This window comes from Ahaetulla prasina, chromosome 1, assembly GCF_028640845.1.
Source record: "Ahaetulla prasina isolate Xishuangbanna chromosome 1, ASM2864084v1, whole genome shotgun sequence".
Lineage (NCBI taxonomy): Eukaryota > Metazoa > Chordata > Lepidosauria > Squamata > Colubridae > Ahaetulla > Ahaetulla prasina.
Genome location: NC_080539.1, coordinates 276078755 through 276096013, shown reverse-complemented (window position 1 = coordinate 276096013; position 17259 = coordinate 276078755). Strand labels below are relative to the sequence as shown.

At 39.0% G+C, this 17259-nt stretch overlaps 1 protein-coding gene across 1 annotated transcript in view; it reads left to right on the top strand.

Moving 5' to 3' along the window:
- Nucleotides 1-17259, top strand: part of SPON1 (spondin 1) — a 388936-nt gene that overhangs the window by 355065 nt on the left and 16612 nt on the right. The window contains exon 8 of the mRNA XM_058160540.1: nt 11409-11610. Coding sequence (XP_058016523.1) covers nt 11409-11610 — 202 coding nt within the window. The remainder of the gene's footprint in view (nt 1-11408; nt 11611-17259) is intronic.

Genomic DNA, 17259 nt, shown 5'->3' with positions numbered 1-17259 from the left:
CCTTGCTTGCTTTTTCAAATATATTTCATAAGTCTCATACAATATATTGACTTAGTGATTGTGGCCACAGCTAATTATTTTTCTCTGCCTCTATTGATTGTAATAATCATAAACAATGTAAATCTTGTGGATATCGTGTATTGTGCCTTTATCTCTGTTGCCTTTATTTTGAATGCCTCTCTGAATTCTTTTCCTTAATTTGCTTTGTTTAGTTTACAACAGTAAACTCTACTTTGTCACAGTTTTGAGCTCAATTACAAACCTAAAGTTTGGGCTTTTTCTCCTGAGATATTTTATGCCAGTTTTGTTATGCAATCGGGCAGATTAAGGCTACAATGAAAAGACTACTTCTGTTTCCATTACACTACATGTTACAGTACACAAAATTAAGATGCTCAAGGTAAGTCAAATAAAATGCCTATCTTGCTTCAGTAGCTTAGATTCAGTTGTTCCCTGGGGTGAATAACAGACTTGGGTATAAGTATAAACTTTTATGATTGCTGAAAGTAAAAGGGCTTATGATAAAATAATTACAGCTTTGCCCTTTAAAGCAGGAGCAGCTTTGATCCCAAACCACATGTAGAACCATCTCTCTATTGGTACTTTATACAAGATTTTACCAAGATTTTCTTGCTAGCATTTGATGGCATGAATTTTGTTTTGTTAAAAATAATAAAGATTGAAATTGACATAACACACTTCACACACACACCAGTGGTGGGTTGCTCCCAGTTCGCTCTGGTTCTGTAGAGCCAGTAGTAAAAATCTGCTGGCATTCGAAGAACCGGTAGTAATGACTGGCTGGCCACGCCCCCGAACCGGCTCCCCGATCATCAGAGTTTTGGGGTTTTTTTACTTTTAAAAGCCTCTTTTCTTCAGCCAAAAAAAGGCTTTTAAAAATTAAAAAAAACCTCTGATGATCGCGTGCTTGAGCAGGGATCATCAGAACCCTTTAATTTTTGTTTTTTTTAACAATCTCTTCAGCCAAAGAGGTTGTTAAAACAAAAGGTTTTAAAAGGCTCCTCTGGCAATCCCAGCTGAGTTAAGAGGTTCTGGGTTGCTATTAGGCAACTTCAGCTGGGATCCTCAGAGGAGCCTTTTAAAATCTTTTTTTTCTCTGGCCCATCCAATCCCCCTCCTCACTTACCTCATTACAGCTTCTTTCAGGCTGGCAAAGCCATGCTTTACATCAGTTGCATCAGCTAGCAACTGAATCTGCCTGCCTAGAATCCATCTCCTCAGTCAGCAACTGCTTTGCTGGCTGAGGAACTCTGGGAATTTAAGTCCACAAACCTTAGAGTTACTAAGGTTGGAGACCCCTGATCTAAAAAATATAAATAAAATAAAATAAAATAATAAAACATTTGTGCAGCTTTCTGAGATTTGGTGTGCTTCTGTAGTGTTTCACTCTAACTACAAAAACACACAAAATCACACAAAGCTGTATGTGGCATTTTTTTGTGTGTGTGGGTGAGAGAGAGAGTCAGTTGTGTTGTGGTGTGTGTGTATAAAGTGTGAAAGTTGGTTTTTGAGCTTTTTGTGGCTGTGTGAAGTTCCTGCTTGTTGCAGGGGCCATTTTGGGTGAAGTGCAGCTGCTTTTACATTGTGTCTGTTGTGTTGTGTTGCATGTGTGTAAAGTGTGAAAGTTGGTTTTTGAGCTTTTTGTGGCTGTGTGAGGTTCCTGCTGTTGCAGGGGCCATTTTGGGTGAAGTGCAGCCGCTTTTACATTGTGTGTGAGTCTATCGTGTTGTGTTGTGTTGTGTTGTGTTGCATGTGTGTCCCTTCGCAGGGACTTTGAGGCAGCTCCTCTGAGGAAAAGAGGAGGCGGCAAAGCTCTGGCTGTCCCCTGGGAGAAATCACCCTGTCTCTGCAGCATTGGTCATGTGACTGAGTGGACGCGGCTAACTTGATGTCATTCACATTAAGGTGCCGCCCCACCTTGCCCTGAGTGACTTCAAGTTGACCACGCCCATTCAGTCACAGGACCACCAAGCCACACCCACCAAATAAGCCACGCCAACAGAACCGGTAGTAAAAAAATTTGGAACCCACCCCTGACACACACACACACACACACACACACACACGGCTGAAAAGCTTGCTTCTAAGATCTGCATTTGTCTGCCCTGTTTGGTGCCACAATTACAGTCATTTTGTTGGGAGGAGGGGGAAATTGAAGATTTTTCAGAGTAGAAATGGGCACAGACATAGTTGGTTTCTCATAGACTTCACATTTTTAAAAAATTTAAAACAAGTCACAATAATGTCCTGGACTTTGTAATATCCAGCTGTTTTAGGAAGCAAGATATAACTCAAGAACTTTGGAAAGATTTGTCTCTTGCTTTAAGGCATCTTGGACATTTAGCGAATAGTAGTAGGTTTCCAGGGAAGCATTTCTAACATCACCAATGTGTGCACTCTTTCTGACTCCCTGAAGGAATGGGTAAGAGAAACCAGAAGGAAGATAAGAAGTACATGGCAATGGGGGGTTACCATTCCATATTTTGACCAAATAACCAGGGCCATTTTGATACATGCAGTTGAGTTATGTAAACAAATGTCTCAAGGAATGTACCCACAATGACTTCTAGGTTCACAAGAGAGATTTGTAAAAGCCTGATTCAGAAAACCACAATGTAAAGCTCTCCCCCAACACTGTCCTGGTGCTGAGGCAACACAGACATGTATCAGTATAATCCAGATGGTCAACAATAGCACCCAAAGCAGTTCCTCTATATCTTAAAATATCTATATCTTTAAAAAAATTATACGTAGTTGTAATCAAAGCAAATTGCTTATCCAAACATTCATTCATTAAGATTAAAAAATAGCTACATTTTGCCTGGGCACATTGACTTCATAACAGAAAGTTCTGCCAACCAAATAACATTAAAAAAAAAAAGATGATCTCTGTCTGGAAGGGGGAACATTTTTGATCCTCAAGTCAGAGGTGGGTTTCAGCAGGTTCTGACCAGTTCTGGAGAACCGGTAGTGAAAATTTTGAACAGTTCAGAGAAATTCGGAGAAAGTAAAAATTCTGCCTGGCCTTGCCCCCATCTATTCTCTGCCTCCCAAGTCCCAGCTGATCAGGAGGAAATGGAGATTTTGCAGTAACCTTCCCCTGCCACACCCACCAAGCCATGTCCACCAAGCCACACCCACAACCAGTAATAAAGTATTTTGAAACCTACCACTGCCTCAGGCTGATATCTGGATGACTCCTGGGAGAATACAGTGGTCCCTGAAAGAACACAATTAACACAATTACTTCCCTTGTAGCAGCCTGAAGAAGAAGCAGTCCAAGGAACAACTCTCTTAGAGGTCTGACCAGTAAGATGTCTTAAGAAGTAACAACATAATTTGGCAAGAGTTCTACTTTCAGATGAGAAATCTATATATGGTTCTGATCTTTCTTTTTAAGCAAGAAGGAATTTCTTTTGTGAAGGAAACATAGATTGCACCTGTTGAACTTTTTAGAAAAACTATGAAGGTTTTTTTAAAAAAAAAACAATCTAAGAACTAGCTCTCATTTTTCCCCCGGGCTGTTACAAACCATTTTTACAATAAACACAACAAAATGCTCTTATTTTTGCCCTTTAGCCCTGACCATATTTCAAAGCAGTTCTATAGGCCTTAGTGAAATGTTCTCCTCCTCTCTATTGCCCATGCCAGTCTGAGTCTGGCTCAGCCTGACTGGAAAAACACTGTATTTTCTTTTGAACACTGTAAATGATGTGGGGAGTGAAATCTGTTCCCTTTGGCAAAAGAATTCCAGCTCTTTAACTCTTTCCTTGACCTCTGTTTTGCACAACGAAACGCAAAATAGAAGAACAAAATCATTTCTTGCCACAGTTCTTGGATCTTATGTTTCTGTTGCCGGAAAAGCACAGTTGGTCAGGAGAAAGTCTAATAGGCTTTCCAAATATCCCAAGGATTATCTCAACAAAACTCACCTAAATTATCTTTTCAGAGAGCTTCAGTTAAAAGGCACTATATTTGTGAGCATGAGGATGGAAGGCATCTAAATATATTGCTGGCATTCAGTAATATTACTCTGGAGGCAGAGTATAAATCCTCTCTTTTTCATCATATTCAATCATCCTTAAGCTTTCTTTTTTTTTGTTTTGCTACATTACTGTCAAATGCAAACTGAACAATGGCTATTTATGTATGTGTGCCTATGTGTATACATGCCTATCTGCATGGAGAAACCTTTTGCTCCCATATTTACTACTGCACCCTGCAGAATTTCTTTCAACACCCCTCTGCACTCAGTATTATCCTTTTAGCACACCATCATTTTTCTCCTGCTATTCTCACCAATGCTCTGTCAACATCGCTGACCTGAGAAGCTTTGTCCTGTCACAAACTTTGCTATTTCTTGTCCCCAGCATGAATAATCTGAAATCATTCGTGTGCAGATGCTTCTTTTATCTCAAACTATATGGAAACACTGGGAAATCATAGAGAAACACTCCTGCCTATGTTTCATAAAAAAAGAAATGGAATGGCTCTGCATTTATAAGACAATAAATGGCATGGATTCACATGTAATATCGTGTTCTCTGTGCCTTCCTTGATTTGAACTTTTGCAAGTTGGAGTCCACATTTATCTGAGGCTATCAAAGCAGGAAACAAACCTACTACAATCATTTAAGTACTTCCACATATAGCAGTGGTGAAATCCAATTTTTTTTACTACCGGTTCTGTGGGCGTAGTGTGGTGTGACTTGGTGGGCATGGCGGGAAGGGTACTGCAAAATCTCCATTCCTACCCCACTCTGGAGCCAGCCAGAGGTGGTATTTGCCAGTTCTCCAAACTACTCAAAATTTCCACTACCTTAGAGCCTTAAACTATTTATAAGAGGTTTAGAAATGGTTAAGCAAAACCGAAAGAATAAGAACAGTTCTTTAATCCTCACACCTCAAATAACAAGAAAGGCATCCATAAAGGGAGTTAGAGCAATTGGGAGATCTTCTCTTGAAACAACTCGTTTATTGTTATTGAATAAAACCCACGTTGAGTTGAAAAGTATAATTCTGTCCCCTTGTTGTTTCCTGAGCCACTTTCAGAATGTATAATAATGGATGCTTTTTTTTAAAGTGTTAATCTATGAAAGCTTGATAATTTTTTATTGTGAATGGTACACTTAGATTATACTATACGACAGAATAAGATCTTGTCCTAGAGATTTTATTTTCCACCTACAAAATAAAAAAAAACCCCAAGAAATAAATAGTAAATAAATATATAAATATAACTCATGAAATACAATGACAAAAAACTAGGCAATATGAAGTGATTATCTCCTGTTTCTATATATTTTTAAAAATGACAATATGATTCAGCTGTATTCATAACTTTAGTAATTTACTTCATTTAGAAAGAAAAATGGTTATGATTTTACTGCTGGCCCTAATACAATGTGAAAGAGCCATTGTGCCAACCTGAAAGAAGAAGCTGATGTAGTTAAGTTGTCCATAAGTCTGTTCAAACATTTTTTAGCTTATTGTCACTAGAAATCATGTCAGAGGCTTGCCCCATTCTCACTAAAATACAGACTATACTTAAATATTATTTAATTGCTTTTAATATATCACGATTAAAGATCACTTCTTAAAGTGCTTGTTGTATTTTGTGTCCATGGAACTCACTTCTGCTTTGAATGGCATTTCTTAACAAAAATAGGTAGCGTTTTTTTTTGCTTTTCCAGAAAATGATATTTCTTCTCTGTCTTATTTGGTTTAATTCTGCAATCTTATTTACACTAGCTATGAACATCCTTCATTAAATTTGGTAGGATTTATTAATCAGCCCTTTAGGCATTCATAGAAACAATGGCGTCAATATCCTTTTTTTTTAAAGGGCATGTTGCAAATTACAGGCAGAAGGTATGGTAGTACAGGTTTTTATATTCCTGCAGTTTTTAAATGAAACCTTATGTCCCTTAATTTAATAGTGGCACAGAGATAAATGATCAAGGGAGAAAATGGCGGCATATCCATAATTGCTATGTGGCATGATTGGTTCCTTTTGCTTCCTGGTAAGTCTTGTGCCTGAGAAACCAGGGGGGGAAAGCAAAAATTCAAACTGTAAAGTAATAAATAGGAAGATGGCTATGTAATATTTCACATACTAGGTATTCTGAGGAACCTAAATCAATATCAACAGATGAGATTTCCTAAGCTTAAATATTTCCTTCCACTAAATAAAAAGCAGCCAGGGATGGAACAAAGAACTGAGGTAGAAAATAGCCGAAGAATCATTAAAATTAAAGTTCCAAATATCCAGGCTGGATTTGGGTTGAGGATATGATTTAGGAGTTCAAGAAGCGAAGTATAAAAATTTACAGTGAAGACATTCTTCCATGATCCAAGTTACCAATGAAAAGTTTTTCAAGTCTACTCAGAAGCAATATCTATTCAAAAGCAATACTGATTCCTGAACAGAATTTTATTTCTAAGGATGTCTTTGTTGTAGATGTGCAAATTTTATGCCTCTCAGCTGTCTTCATTATTCACTTGACAATGCTGGTGTCAGTGTGGGGTTAAAGATTGATTAAAAGGAGCTTACACTGGAGGCATTACACTTACAAAAGGCTATTTATTAATAGAATTTATATGCTGCCCACTTCACTGTTGCAGCGATGCTAGATGGCTTATATAATGATAAAATGGTTTTTAAAAAGATAATACAAAACAATGAAAATTAGAAAGATTAAATAAAGACTAAAAACTAAGAGGAAAGATGACATGAGGCGGGGATCTTCTTTGTACCTCATTAATCACTCCCCAAAATCAGGTAGTCAGGGACCCAGACTACCTGACAGATTCAGGTTTCAGGCTCTTCGGGAAGGCCTGGAATATGGGGGCCAATCTCACCTCTGGCAGGAGAATATTTCAAAGGGCTGAGGCCACCACAGAAAAGTCTACTCTCCTAAATTCTGCCAGGCAAAACTCTTTGGTACTAGAGATTCAAAGTAGGCCTTTTCGACTGGAGCAATTCTTATTCCTTTCTTCCTGCTGGTATTAGACTTTAGTTCTGAGCATTTACTGGTGACAGTTTCTCCTATAGATTTGTCTTCATTCTTTTGAGCGCCCTCTAAGTCATGATACAAGGGGCTGAACTTTATTTTTTGTCACTTGAGACTTTTAATGGGCAGGGCAATAACGTAATTAAGTCACTAGTGGAGCTGCAAATCAATAAAAATGTGCATCATTTCTATTTGTTGTTGTTGCTGCTGTTAATTCTTGAATTTGGCGGTAAAAATTTGAGAGGTTCTAAAAGCCACAAAAAAGACACAGGTTTCAAGTGAACATTCTATTACATATAGAGAGGGATCGATAAATCAGACCATACTCTGAAGCAGTTGTGGGATTCAGCCGGCTCGGGTAGGTTCAGGCGAACTGGTAGTTAAGTTGCTGAATGGCTGCCCCATCCTGCCCCTTCCAGGAGTCCCCACGCGCCCCATTTTGGCTCTCAAGTAAGTGCAGGGAGGCTTACTAGGCCCAAAATGAGGTGTGTGGGGGGGTATGGCGTGGCTCCCCCATGGCCCATTTTTCTTCCCAGGAGGCTGCAGGAAGGCCTACTAGACCCAAACGGGGTGTGGGGGTGTTCAATGCGGCCTCCCCTGTGGCCCATTTTCACTCCCAGGAGGCTTCAGGAGGCTGAATGCTGCCTGTCACACCCCCTGGCCATGCCCACCCACCCAGTCATTAGGGCAGAGAACCGGTTGTTACATTATTGGACTCCCACCACTGCTCTGGAGCCAACCCTTAATGGTTGTAATCCCTTCCACATTGCACCTGAAAAACGTCTATTAGCTTCAGAAACATATTCCAGAAGTATTGCGGATATTGTGGAGGTGTGATGACTCTATAGCAAACATGATTGATTTCAGTTGGAGTTTGCTCCTTTGCAGCCTTTCTAAAATTGATCTCTGCAGTCGAAACCCCGAGCCTGCTAAATGTTGAAAGCTTTAGCATTTAGTTTGCTTGGTGCTCTTCAATCTGTCAAGATATTCTTCGTGGAACAAGATGTTTGTTCAAGGAAAGCACAGAAATGAACACTAATGGCTTGAGATATTAGAATTAGACTGCCGCACCACTACAAAGCAAAGAGCAATCTTATCATGGGGAGGCCAGGTGATAGATGAGATGACAGAAGAAGTCTTTTCATCGGCTGCATTTATTATGCCCTATTCATCTTGCAAGCCTGGGTTCACAGTGTTAACAAATTTTCACCTAGGAAGTCTCAGAGGAAAACAAAAGACAAAATTGATATTGGTAGGCTTAACAAAGATAGAACGTGAGGTCCGGGATTTTTTTTTCTTTTTTCTTTTAAAGGTTCTGGTATTTGACTACTCAAGCGGAGGAAAAACAACTACGCTTATTTGATATAGGTATTTTACCATATATCACTCTGAGAATGACCAGCTGTAGGATGGCTCATCTATGTTATTTATAAATATATGAATCCTCAAACTAGCCAAATGCAGCGTTACAACTGGGAGAACTAGTTTTTGGATTTGGCTGCCTTTAATTGTAAGCCATCAGATACAGATGAATAATAGGATTTACTATCTAGATCTTCATCTATTAAGTTATTTGGTAAACATTCGTACCCACATTCCTTTCCTTTCACACTTCAGAAAAGTTCATATCATCCTATCTTCTTTTTCTCCCTTTTGTTGCTCTCCTGAATAGGGGCTTTAAGGAGATCAGGAAGGATATACTAAGGATGAAGTCAGCTTGTGCACAGAAGAAGGCATGGAATTGAACCAAAATATATATATATTTTGCGGCAAACTCCTGCACAGAATCACTATGGGTGGCCCCAGCTCTATTTTAGTTCTGGGGAAATATTATTTCCCTTAGGGATAGTATTTGGGTTACCTTGAGATGGGGAACAAAATGGAGAAGGCATCTAAAATGACTTTAGCTTCATAGCTAGGGTAGAACACTGAAAAGATTGACTAGGCCTTAAAACAAGGATAGTTTAAAGAATAGTTTATTTCAATAAAAGATGAAAAAGGAAGCCACATCTCTCCAGAAAACTTATAAGTCAGGATGTATTCCAGTGGTGGGTTTCAAAATTTTTTACTACCAGTTCTATGGGTGTGGCTTGGTGGGCGTGGCTTAAGTGGGCATGGCAGGGGAAGGATACTGTAAAATCTCCATTCCCACCCCACTCCAGGGGAAGGATACTGTAAAATTTCCATTTCCTCCCCAATCCAGGGGGAAATTACTTCAAAGTCCCCATTTCCTCCCAATCATCTGGGACTTGGGAGGCAGATAATAGATGGGGGCGGGGCCAATCAGAATTTTTACTATCGGTTCTGCAAACTACTCAAAATTTCCGCTACCGGTTCTCCAGAACTGGTCAGAACCTGCTGAAACCCACCTCTGATGTCTTCCTCAGGTCAAGAATTGCAATGGCAGAATAAAGAGGATTTGACAAGGTTTTGTTCCAATCCAAGTGTGCTCTTCTATTTCTCACATAAAGAAAGACGCTTGTACTGTTTTTAAAGAATTTGAGAGTGACTGTTTTGCTCCCTGCAGTTCCTTTCCATTTTGAGAAATTATCGTGACCTACAAGGCCCATGCAATCATATAGGGACCTTGATGGGTAATTTTCATTTCTCAGGGTGGAGAACTTAACGGAAGATAACAAACTTTCCAGGGATTCTGATGCTGCAATTTCTGGCAAATAATGAGAAATTTTCCAGACTGTCGTTCCAAACTGATGCCTGCTAGGTCTGCTTGCAGCATCATATGATAGTAAAGTTGCAACAGTTTATAAAGCTCTGGTCCATTCTTAAACCCTATCTTTTTGGCCTTCGTTTTTGTTGTCAGATTGGAACAACTCATCTGGGCTTCCTGGAAAGTAGAACAGATGCCAGATGTCACTGACATGGTTGCCAAGAATAGGATGCTTCAGTAGCATCAGGCTCTTTTTGCGCATAATTTAGCATAGGCAGCAAATTTCTAAAGCACTAATTTTGTTCACAGCACGGATGCTTCATCCTCAGATAAATGGCCTGTCAATCAGTGAAGACATTTGGAGATTTATTGAAAGAAAATCATTGATTTCATATGGCAATATATCCTCCATTAAAGCAATCTTTGGCAAGTTCCCAAAAATCAGGGCGTACTGCTTATCACCGTGAATTTATTTTGGCAGAAATTTGCACAATGCTTGGCTGCATCTTTTTTCCTTTTGCTATAAATCTCACACATGCTTGAGCATTAAAATCCAACTAACAGTTGTTTTGACTATTCTGCCAGCTTCAGTGTTTAAGATGAAGCCCAGATAAGTTCATCCAGATGCTATGCCTTAAGAATGCGTCAACAGCGTTGCCTGAATTTTAAAGCAGTGTTTTGCCATAAGCATTAGATAATAATTTCTTATATTTCCTTTGCAAGTAAAGTCAGAATAAAATTGTGAAAGAAATCCAGCAATGGAGTAAAAATGATTTCTTTAAACATAAATGCTTGACATTCTAGCCGTTTTCTTTTCAACAAGAAGTTATTAATGGAAAACTGAGAGGGACCTGCCCTCCATTTCTAAGCTCCCTTTAAGATCTGCAAGCATACTCTTCCTACACTCTGATTTGAGTCATCAGGAGCCTTCTACCAATAGGAAACAGAAATATGTGTGAAGTATTGTAACCAAGTTAAGCCATGTATAATTATTACTTCTCTTCCAACACCGCCTGTCAGGACAGGAAGGTGGAGATACAAGAGTATATCTCAGACACCTTTCCTGACTCTAGTTAATGCCTTTTTTACATCAATGTTAAAAAATAGTGGGACACGGTGGCTCAGTGGCTAAGACATTGAGCTTGTCGATCGAAAGGATGGCAGTTCAGCGATTCAAATCCCTAGTGCCATGTAACAGGGTGAGCTCCCGTTACTTGTCCCAGCTTCGGCCAGCCTAGCAGTTTGAAAGCACGTAAAAAATGCAAATAGAAAAACAGAGATCACCTTTGGTGGGAAGGTAACAGCGTTCCATGCATCTTTGGCATTTAGTCATGCCGGCCACATGACCATGGAGACGTCTTCGGACAGTGCTGGCTCTTCGGCTTTGTAACGGAGATGAGCACCACCCCCTAGAGTCGGGAACAACTAGCACATATGTGCAAGGGGAACCTTTACCTTTACCTTAAAAAAATAATGTTCTATAAAAACAATTTTTACATTAAATCTGTTTTATAAAGCCGAGCTCCTAAATGCACCCCGTAGGATATGTTAATTGAGGTTTGATTCTCTCCACAGCAGTGCTTCAGTAGCTTATAGCTGCGTCTGGGTTTTCCTGTCCTTATTTCATTCTGCAGGCACGCTTGTGATTTCTCAAGTTGCAATCTTTACTTTAGTCTTCTTTTTTGTGTGTGTGTCTTTACTTTTAGGAGAGCAGCTCCCTCTGCTGAATTTTCTGTGGACAGAACACGCCACCTTATGTCTTTCCTTACCATGCTAGGCCCCAGCCCTGACTGGAATGTAGGCCTTTCAGCTGAAGATCTGTGCACCAAGGACTGCGGATGGGTCCAGAAGGTGATTCAGGACCTGATCCCATGGGATGCTGGCACTGACAGTGGAGTCACCTATGAGGTATCAGGAATACTTATCCTCTTCCTAAACTTCCTGTGCTGCTTTTATGACTGAATCATAGAAAAACGCATGGAGGATGTTCTGTAGGAAACAGAACAGGGTGAATCATATATCCCTAATAAACAGCTAAAATATCATGTCTTCTGGTCCTAAGCATTTAGTCAGAAGTGAAGGGAATCAAAATATTTTGAGAGCTGATACCCTGAACGCAGTGGTGGGATTCAACCAGTTCGCACCACTTTGGGAGAACCGGTTGTTAACTTTCTGAGCAGTTTGGCAAACTGGTTGTTGGAAGGAATCATTAGGGCACAGAACCGGTTGTTAAAATACTTGAATCCCACCACTGCAATCTGAACATTGCAGATTGAGTTTTATTGATTGATCTTATGCTACTTACTCCTTGTTGATTTTATTGACAAGAATGAAAAAATGTCTTTTTAATCTGCAGCCCTGATGCATAAAATTAGAGGGACATGATAGTTTTTTGCATGCAGTTATGCCCATGTTTTTCCTAGAAGGATCCGTGAAGCAGGATTTTTCTGAAGTAAATCATGAGCAGTTTCAGGGACACTACACCAAATAATCAATTAGTGGAATGATTCTTCAAGATAGACAGGTTTTTTAAAAGATGGAATAAATTGTAGGTCAAGACCCATTCAAATTCTTGCCGGCATTCGATATCATTGTGGAAAGTTAATTATATTATAATTATAAGCTTTTGCAATGATATTAGCTGAAAACTGTTAAACCTGCCTTGAATTTCTTCTAAAGTTAAAAATATGCATTCATCCCACTTAGTGAGGCTGCAAATTCAGTAGGAGGGATGGGAATATAACTGTCCTGCTCACTCTGTTCCTTCAGTTTTAGACTTTTTCATTGTGAATGTTCCTTTGATTCTAAGCTTCAATAAAGCTGATAGACTAAATCAGGACTGCATAAAAGATATAACAGTATAACCCAAATGCTTACTAAGGCTAAAACCTTGACACAAATTTAGTGGTGGTGTTTTAGAATAACATCTATCATTTGCAACTTTTTTCCACTTGCCTCTACTGTTGTTCTGCCTCTCCTCTTGCGGCCTTAAAATTTCCCTTTGAACCTCCTGAGGTCACAGACAAACCTCCAAATGGCCTCAATGACTCTCTAAAAGTATGCAAATGACTAGCTGTCTGCAAGGAATATAAAGCCTTCCATTCCCCATCATCCAGTCAGAGCTGAAGAAGCTTCTTGGATGAGAAGTGAAATGTCTTCAAAGAAGAAAAGGCAAGAAAGTCAAGTTGCCTCCTGAAAAAGGACCTTTGGGACAACCAAATCTCCATAGACTTTGAACCTCTATATATGTATTTCAGCCTCCGTATCCTGTACATGGAATAGGAGCATTTCCCCATGCATAAATCAAGAAACTATCTCTAAATAATGGTCCTCCAATCCTTCTTTGAAGACCTCCAGGGAAAGCGATCCTATCATGATTCTAAACAGACTTTCCCACTACTTAACAGTTGTTGAAGAAATTCCTCTTAATATTCATTTGGAATCTTATTTCTTCTAATCTGATTCTTAGTTTCAACATAAACAAGTCAGCCCTTTTAGTATATATAGTTATCATATCACTGCCTTCTCTTTTAACCCTTCCTCATAGGGCTTAGCCTCCAAATCATATGTCCTCCTGGTATCTTTCCTGGGAACCCACTCAAGTTTTTTCTTGTCTGATTTATTGAGTAGTGCCCAGAAATAGATATAGGATCTAAACTCATTCTGCTGACCTTCATTAAGAGCTTTCTAAATATGACTGGCTAGCTTTAGAGGCCACTCAACACCAACAGACCCTGATTTTCCCAGATGAGACTTTTTTTTTAAAAAAAATGGCTTGTACTATTTTCATCATGCTATCAAGGAAACAGGTTGACATTTGCAACAGGTATAAGTGATGCATACTTCCAATAAGAAGACATAATACCTACCTGGGAAGTCACCCATCTCAGTATCCATCCTTTTGGCAATGTGTGTATCCTCCAGAAATTCTCCTGTTTCTATTCGTGCTGAATAAGCTGGAAGACAAAGGAAGCATATTCAGACTTGCAAGATTTGATTGATATAACTTTATAATTAAAGTAGCTTTAGCATTATTCACTTTGGTTTTCTAGTCTGGTCTACCTTGGGGAAGCTGACATCAATATTGCAAGTCCCTTCCTTCCTTTATTTTCATAAAAACTAGGGAAGGTCAAGACTAAGACACATTTTCAAATTACATTTCTGCCTTGGGCTCATTTTTTGTTTTTGTCTGACTGTTGTCTTGACTGCAATTCTTCCTTCTGTTCCTCAAGATTGCCATTATAACCCATTACAGGATTTGTGATGGGAAAGAAAATGCAACCCATCACATATAAAAGCAGTATCTTAATATTACACAGCCAAAGTAATATCTCCTGAGCAGCTTATATATAGTCATTTTTGTGAATGCAAAAGATCAATAAATTGCAGGTAAACTTTGAGCTGATCTTGTGTGGAAAAGGAAAAACCTGGATCTCAATTCTGAACTGATTTCTTTTCATTATGTTCTTTTAATTGAGAATATTCTCCCATTTTTATAATCTTTAGAGAACAAAAATCTTTATTTGCTCCCATAGAACCAATAACTTTCTATAAATAAATAGGCACAATCAGGAGGACCACAACATGGTTGTGGTAATTTATTTTAGAAATAAGATATTTGGCCCAACTTCACACTGCAGTAAATTCTGGAAAATCAGAAAATCTGCTGACTACAGACCGATAGGCAATAACTTTCTAACACCTAGAATGCCTTGATGTCACTGTGTATATTTCTAGGAACAGAAATATAAAATTCCTTTTATATAGTGTAGGAATTTAGCACCCACCCCCCTCCTAGAAGAATGAAATATTCTAGGAAATATTTTAAAAAGCAGAATATTATACCTTCCTGGATGAGAAATGGAGAAACATATTTTAAAGACAAAGGAGCTCCCTGCAACTTCCTGACTCCCCCCCCACCTTTGTCAATGGGCCATTAAAAGCCTCAGCTAAGCTCACTCATTCTCCCCACCTTTGTCAATGGGCAATTAAGGCTTCAACCAAGCTCACTCAATCCCCCCATGATTTGCAACACAATACAACTGAAACTCACCACATGGCAAGGCTCAAGCAAGCTTGAGAGACAGCCAGCAGCATAGCTAAGACTCCCACCCCCTGGGAGTCTGACAACCAATCAGGATACTCTTCCTGTGCCCCAGAAAGGTCAAAGCTCAGAAAAAGCATAAAGCCAGGGAGCACACAGGATCTCAGGCCCTTTTCTGTTCAGGATCTCAAGCCATGTGATCCTGACCACCATTAAACCATCTTTCCAAGCAGCCTCCATGTTTCCAGTGTCTTTGTCCCCACTTGGAACTGAACCGAAATGGAGATTTCTTCCAACAATAGAAAGTACGTAAAAAAGCAGACATGTTGAGAGAATTGAATGTGTATTTCAGATATAAATCTATTTGTTGAATTATAAAAGGACTTGATTTTATTTATAAAATCATAACATACATATGTATGTATGTATGTATGTATGTATATATGTATGTATATACAGAATGATTTGCTTATAAAATCAAGTTCTTTTATAGATCAACAAATAGATTTATATCTGAAATATAATGAGATTGAAAATTCAAGCAATTCAGTGTATATATTGACCAAATTTATTTGAAAGTATTGCAAATGGAGTTACGCTTCGCTGAACTGAACTCTCAAGACCGTACCATCTCCTTTGGGCTTGTTTGGGAGAATTTCAGGAAACAAAAAGTTATCTGTATTGTAGTAAAACAAATCAAGCTAGGATATCTGGAATTTGTTCTCTATTGTATTGTCCAGACAGAGGAAGCAGTGGTTTTCAGGGGGAGGGGGAAACAAAAGGAGGGAGGAAGATCACTGATATAATGCCATGCAATGATTCTAGGCAACTCACAACAATCAAGTTAAAAAAAATAGTTAAAAACAAAAATACTCTTCCCCTCAGACACCAGATATGAATGGGAAATTTTATACATTTGTAGTGTCCCATTCATGATAAAATAAATACTTCCCTCTTTATCTTTCTTAATTTGCCAAATGAGGAACTATTTTCATCTGCTAGAGCGTAGAAGAATATGTTCAAACAAATATGATTCTAATGTTCAGTTGGCAAAAGCAAGCCATTCGGAAGGCCATCTGATGTGCATAGACTGAAAATAATTTCTTCCAATTTATGAACGTTCATGCTGAGATAACCAGTGCCATATCCCATTTTCTACTCAAAGTTTCTTTGGAACAATGCAGAGATTTCTGTGGTTCACAACAGGAATCTTGATATCTTACTGTTCTGTCATTGTATTGCTCTGTGTGACCTTATCAAACTTCCTGACTACCATCATTTTCTGCTATTTAGCAAAATTATTGTTTTCAAGTGCATTATTGCCTTTCTCCTGGATGGTATTTAAGGGATTTTTCCTATTCTCAACACTTTTAAATCTCAAGGTTTACTATGTAGTATCAAGTCACATCTTACTTTAGGTAAGAGTTCACAATTTAAGGTTCTATAATGTATTTATTTCCTCTCTCAGTCAGTTGTAAGTGTCAATGGAAATTGAGATTAAGATTGTTTGTTAACTACAGTAACACTTATTAAGCTTTGAAAACGGTCTCTTGGTCAAAAATAATGAGGATGAATAAATTCCGAAACTCATTTAAAAATTAATAAACAGAAGCTTTTTCCTGCCTTTCTTTCGCATACTATACCATACACTATGCAAGTGTGGTGGCTTCTGAAGCTTTTTGATCAGAGGAAAAGGATTTTCTTGCATTGACAACTTCCACTAAAAGGAAGATACTGTGACTGAGTTTCCTGGCCTGATCCTCTGGGATAAGTTTCTTTGCAGCAGGGCATCCATAGAACCAAAAGTATACTGATTATATTTCTTAGTTCTTTTAATTATGATTGATTAGCATTTGGCAGTCCCCTGTCCCCCTGCAATAACACACTTTTTAAATAATTGAAGAAATAGATAAAAATGCTACCAATCACTGAAGAACATTAAGCTATGTCAGGCACAAAATCAGGAATAACTCATGATAATTATTCCAATTTGAGTCCTTTATTGTTTCACACCTATAGACAAAGACTTGCCAGACTGAAGACTCTACTGTCTTCGTCTACATTACAATATACTTTGTGAACTATGAGGGAGGGGGCTCTCTTCAGTCTCTGTCTCTCACATAGTCATATCTGGGCTGAATTGTCTCTTAGTCCTCTGGAATGCACTCCCCTCCCTCCTGGGAATCCACCTCCTCACTACATCACAGACATGCAGCTGAAATTAAATTCTGACAATACAGAATCCAGTGGCAGTCAACTGCTCCAAAGCCAAATGATCTGGACTTGAAAGTGAAGTTCCTACACTTCAAGAAACCAACACACTAGTCCAATGATGGCGAACTGTTTAGACACCGAGTGCCCAAACTGCGCACACGTGCATGCCCAAACTGAAAAGTGCGCATGGGCACAAATGCGCACATGCCCGGATATGCGTGCATGTGTGCAGGAGTGGACATGCATGCATGTGCAGCAAAGACCCAAAGACCAGCTGGCCGGCAGGAGGCAGCATGGCA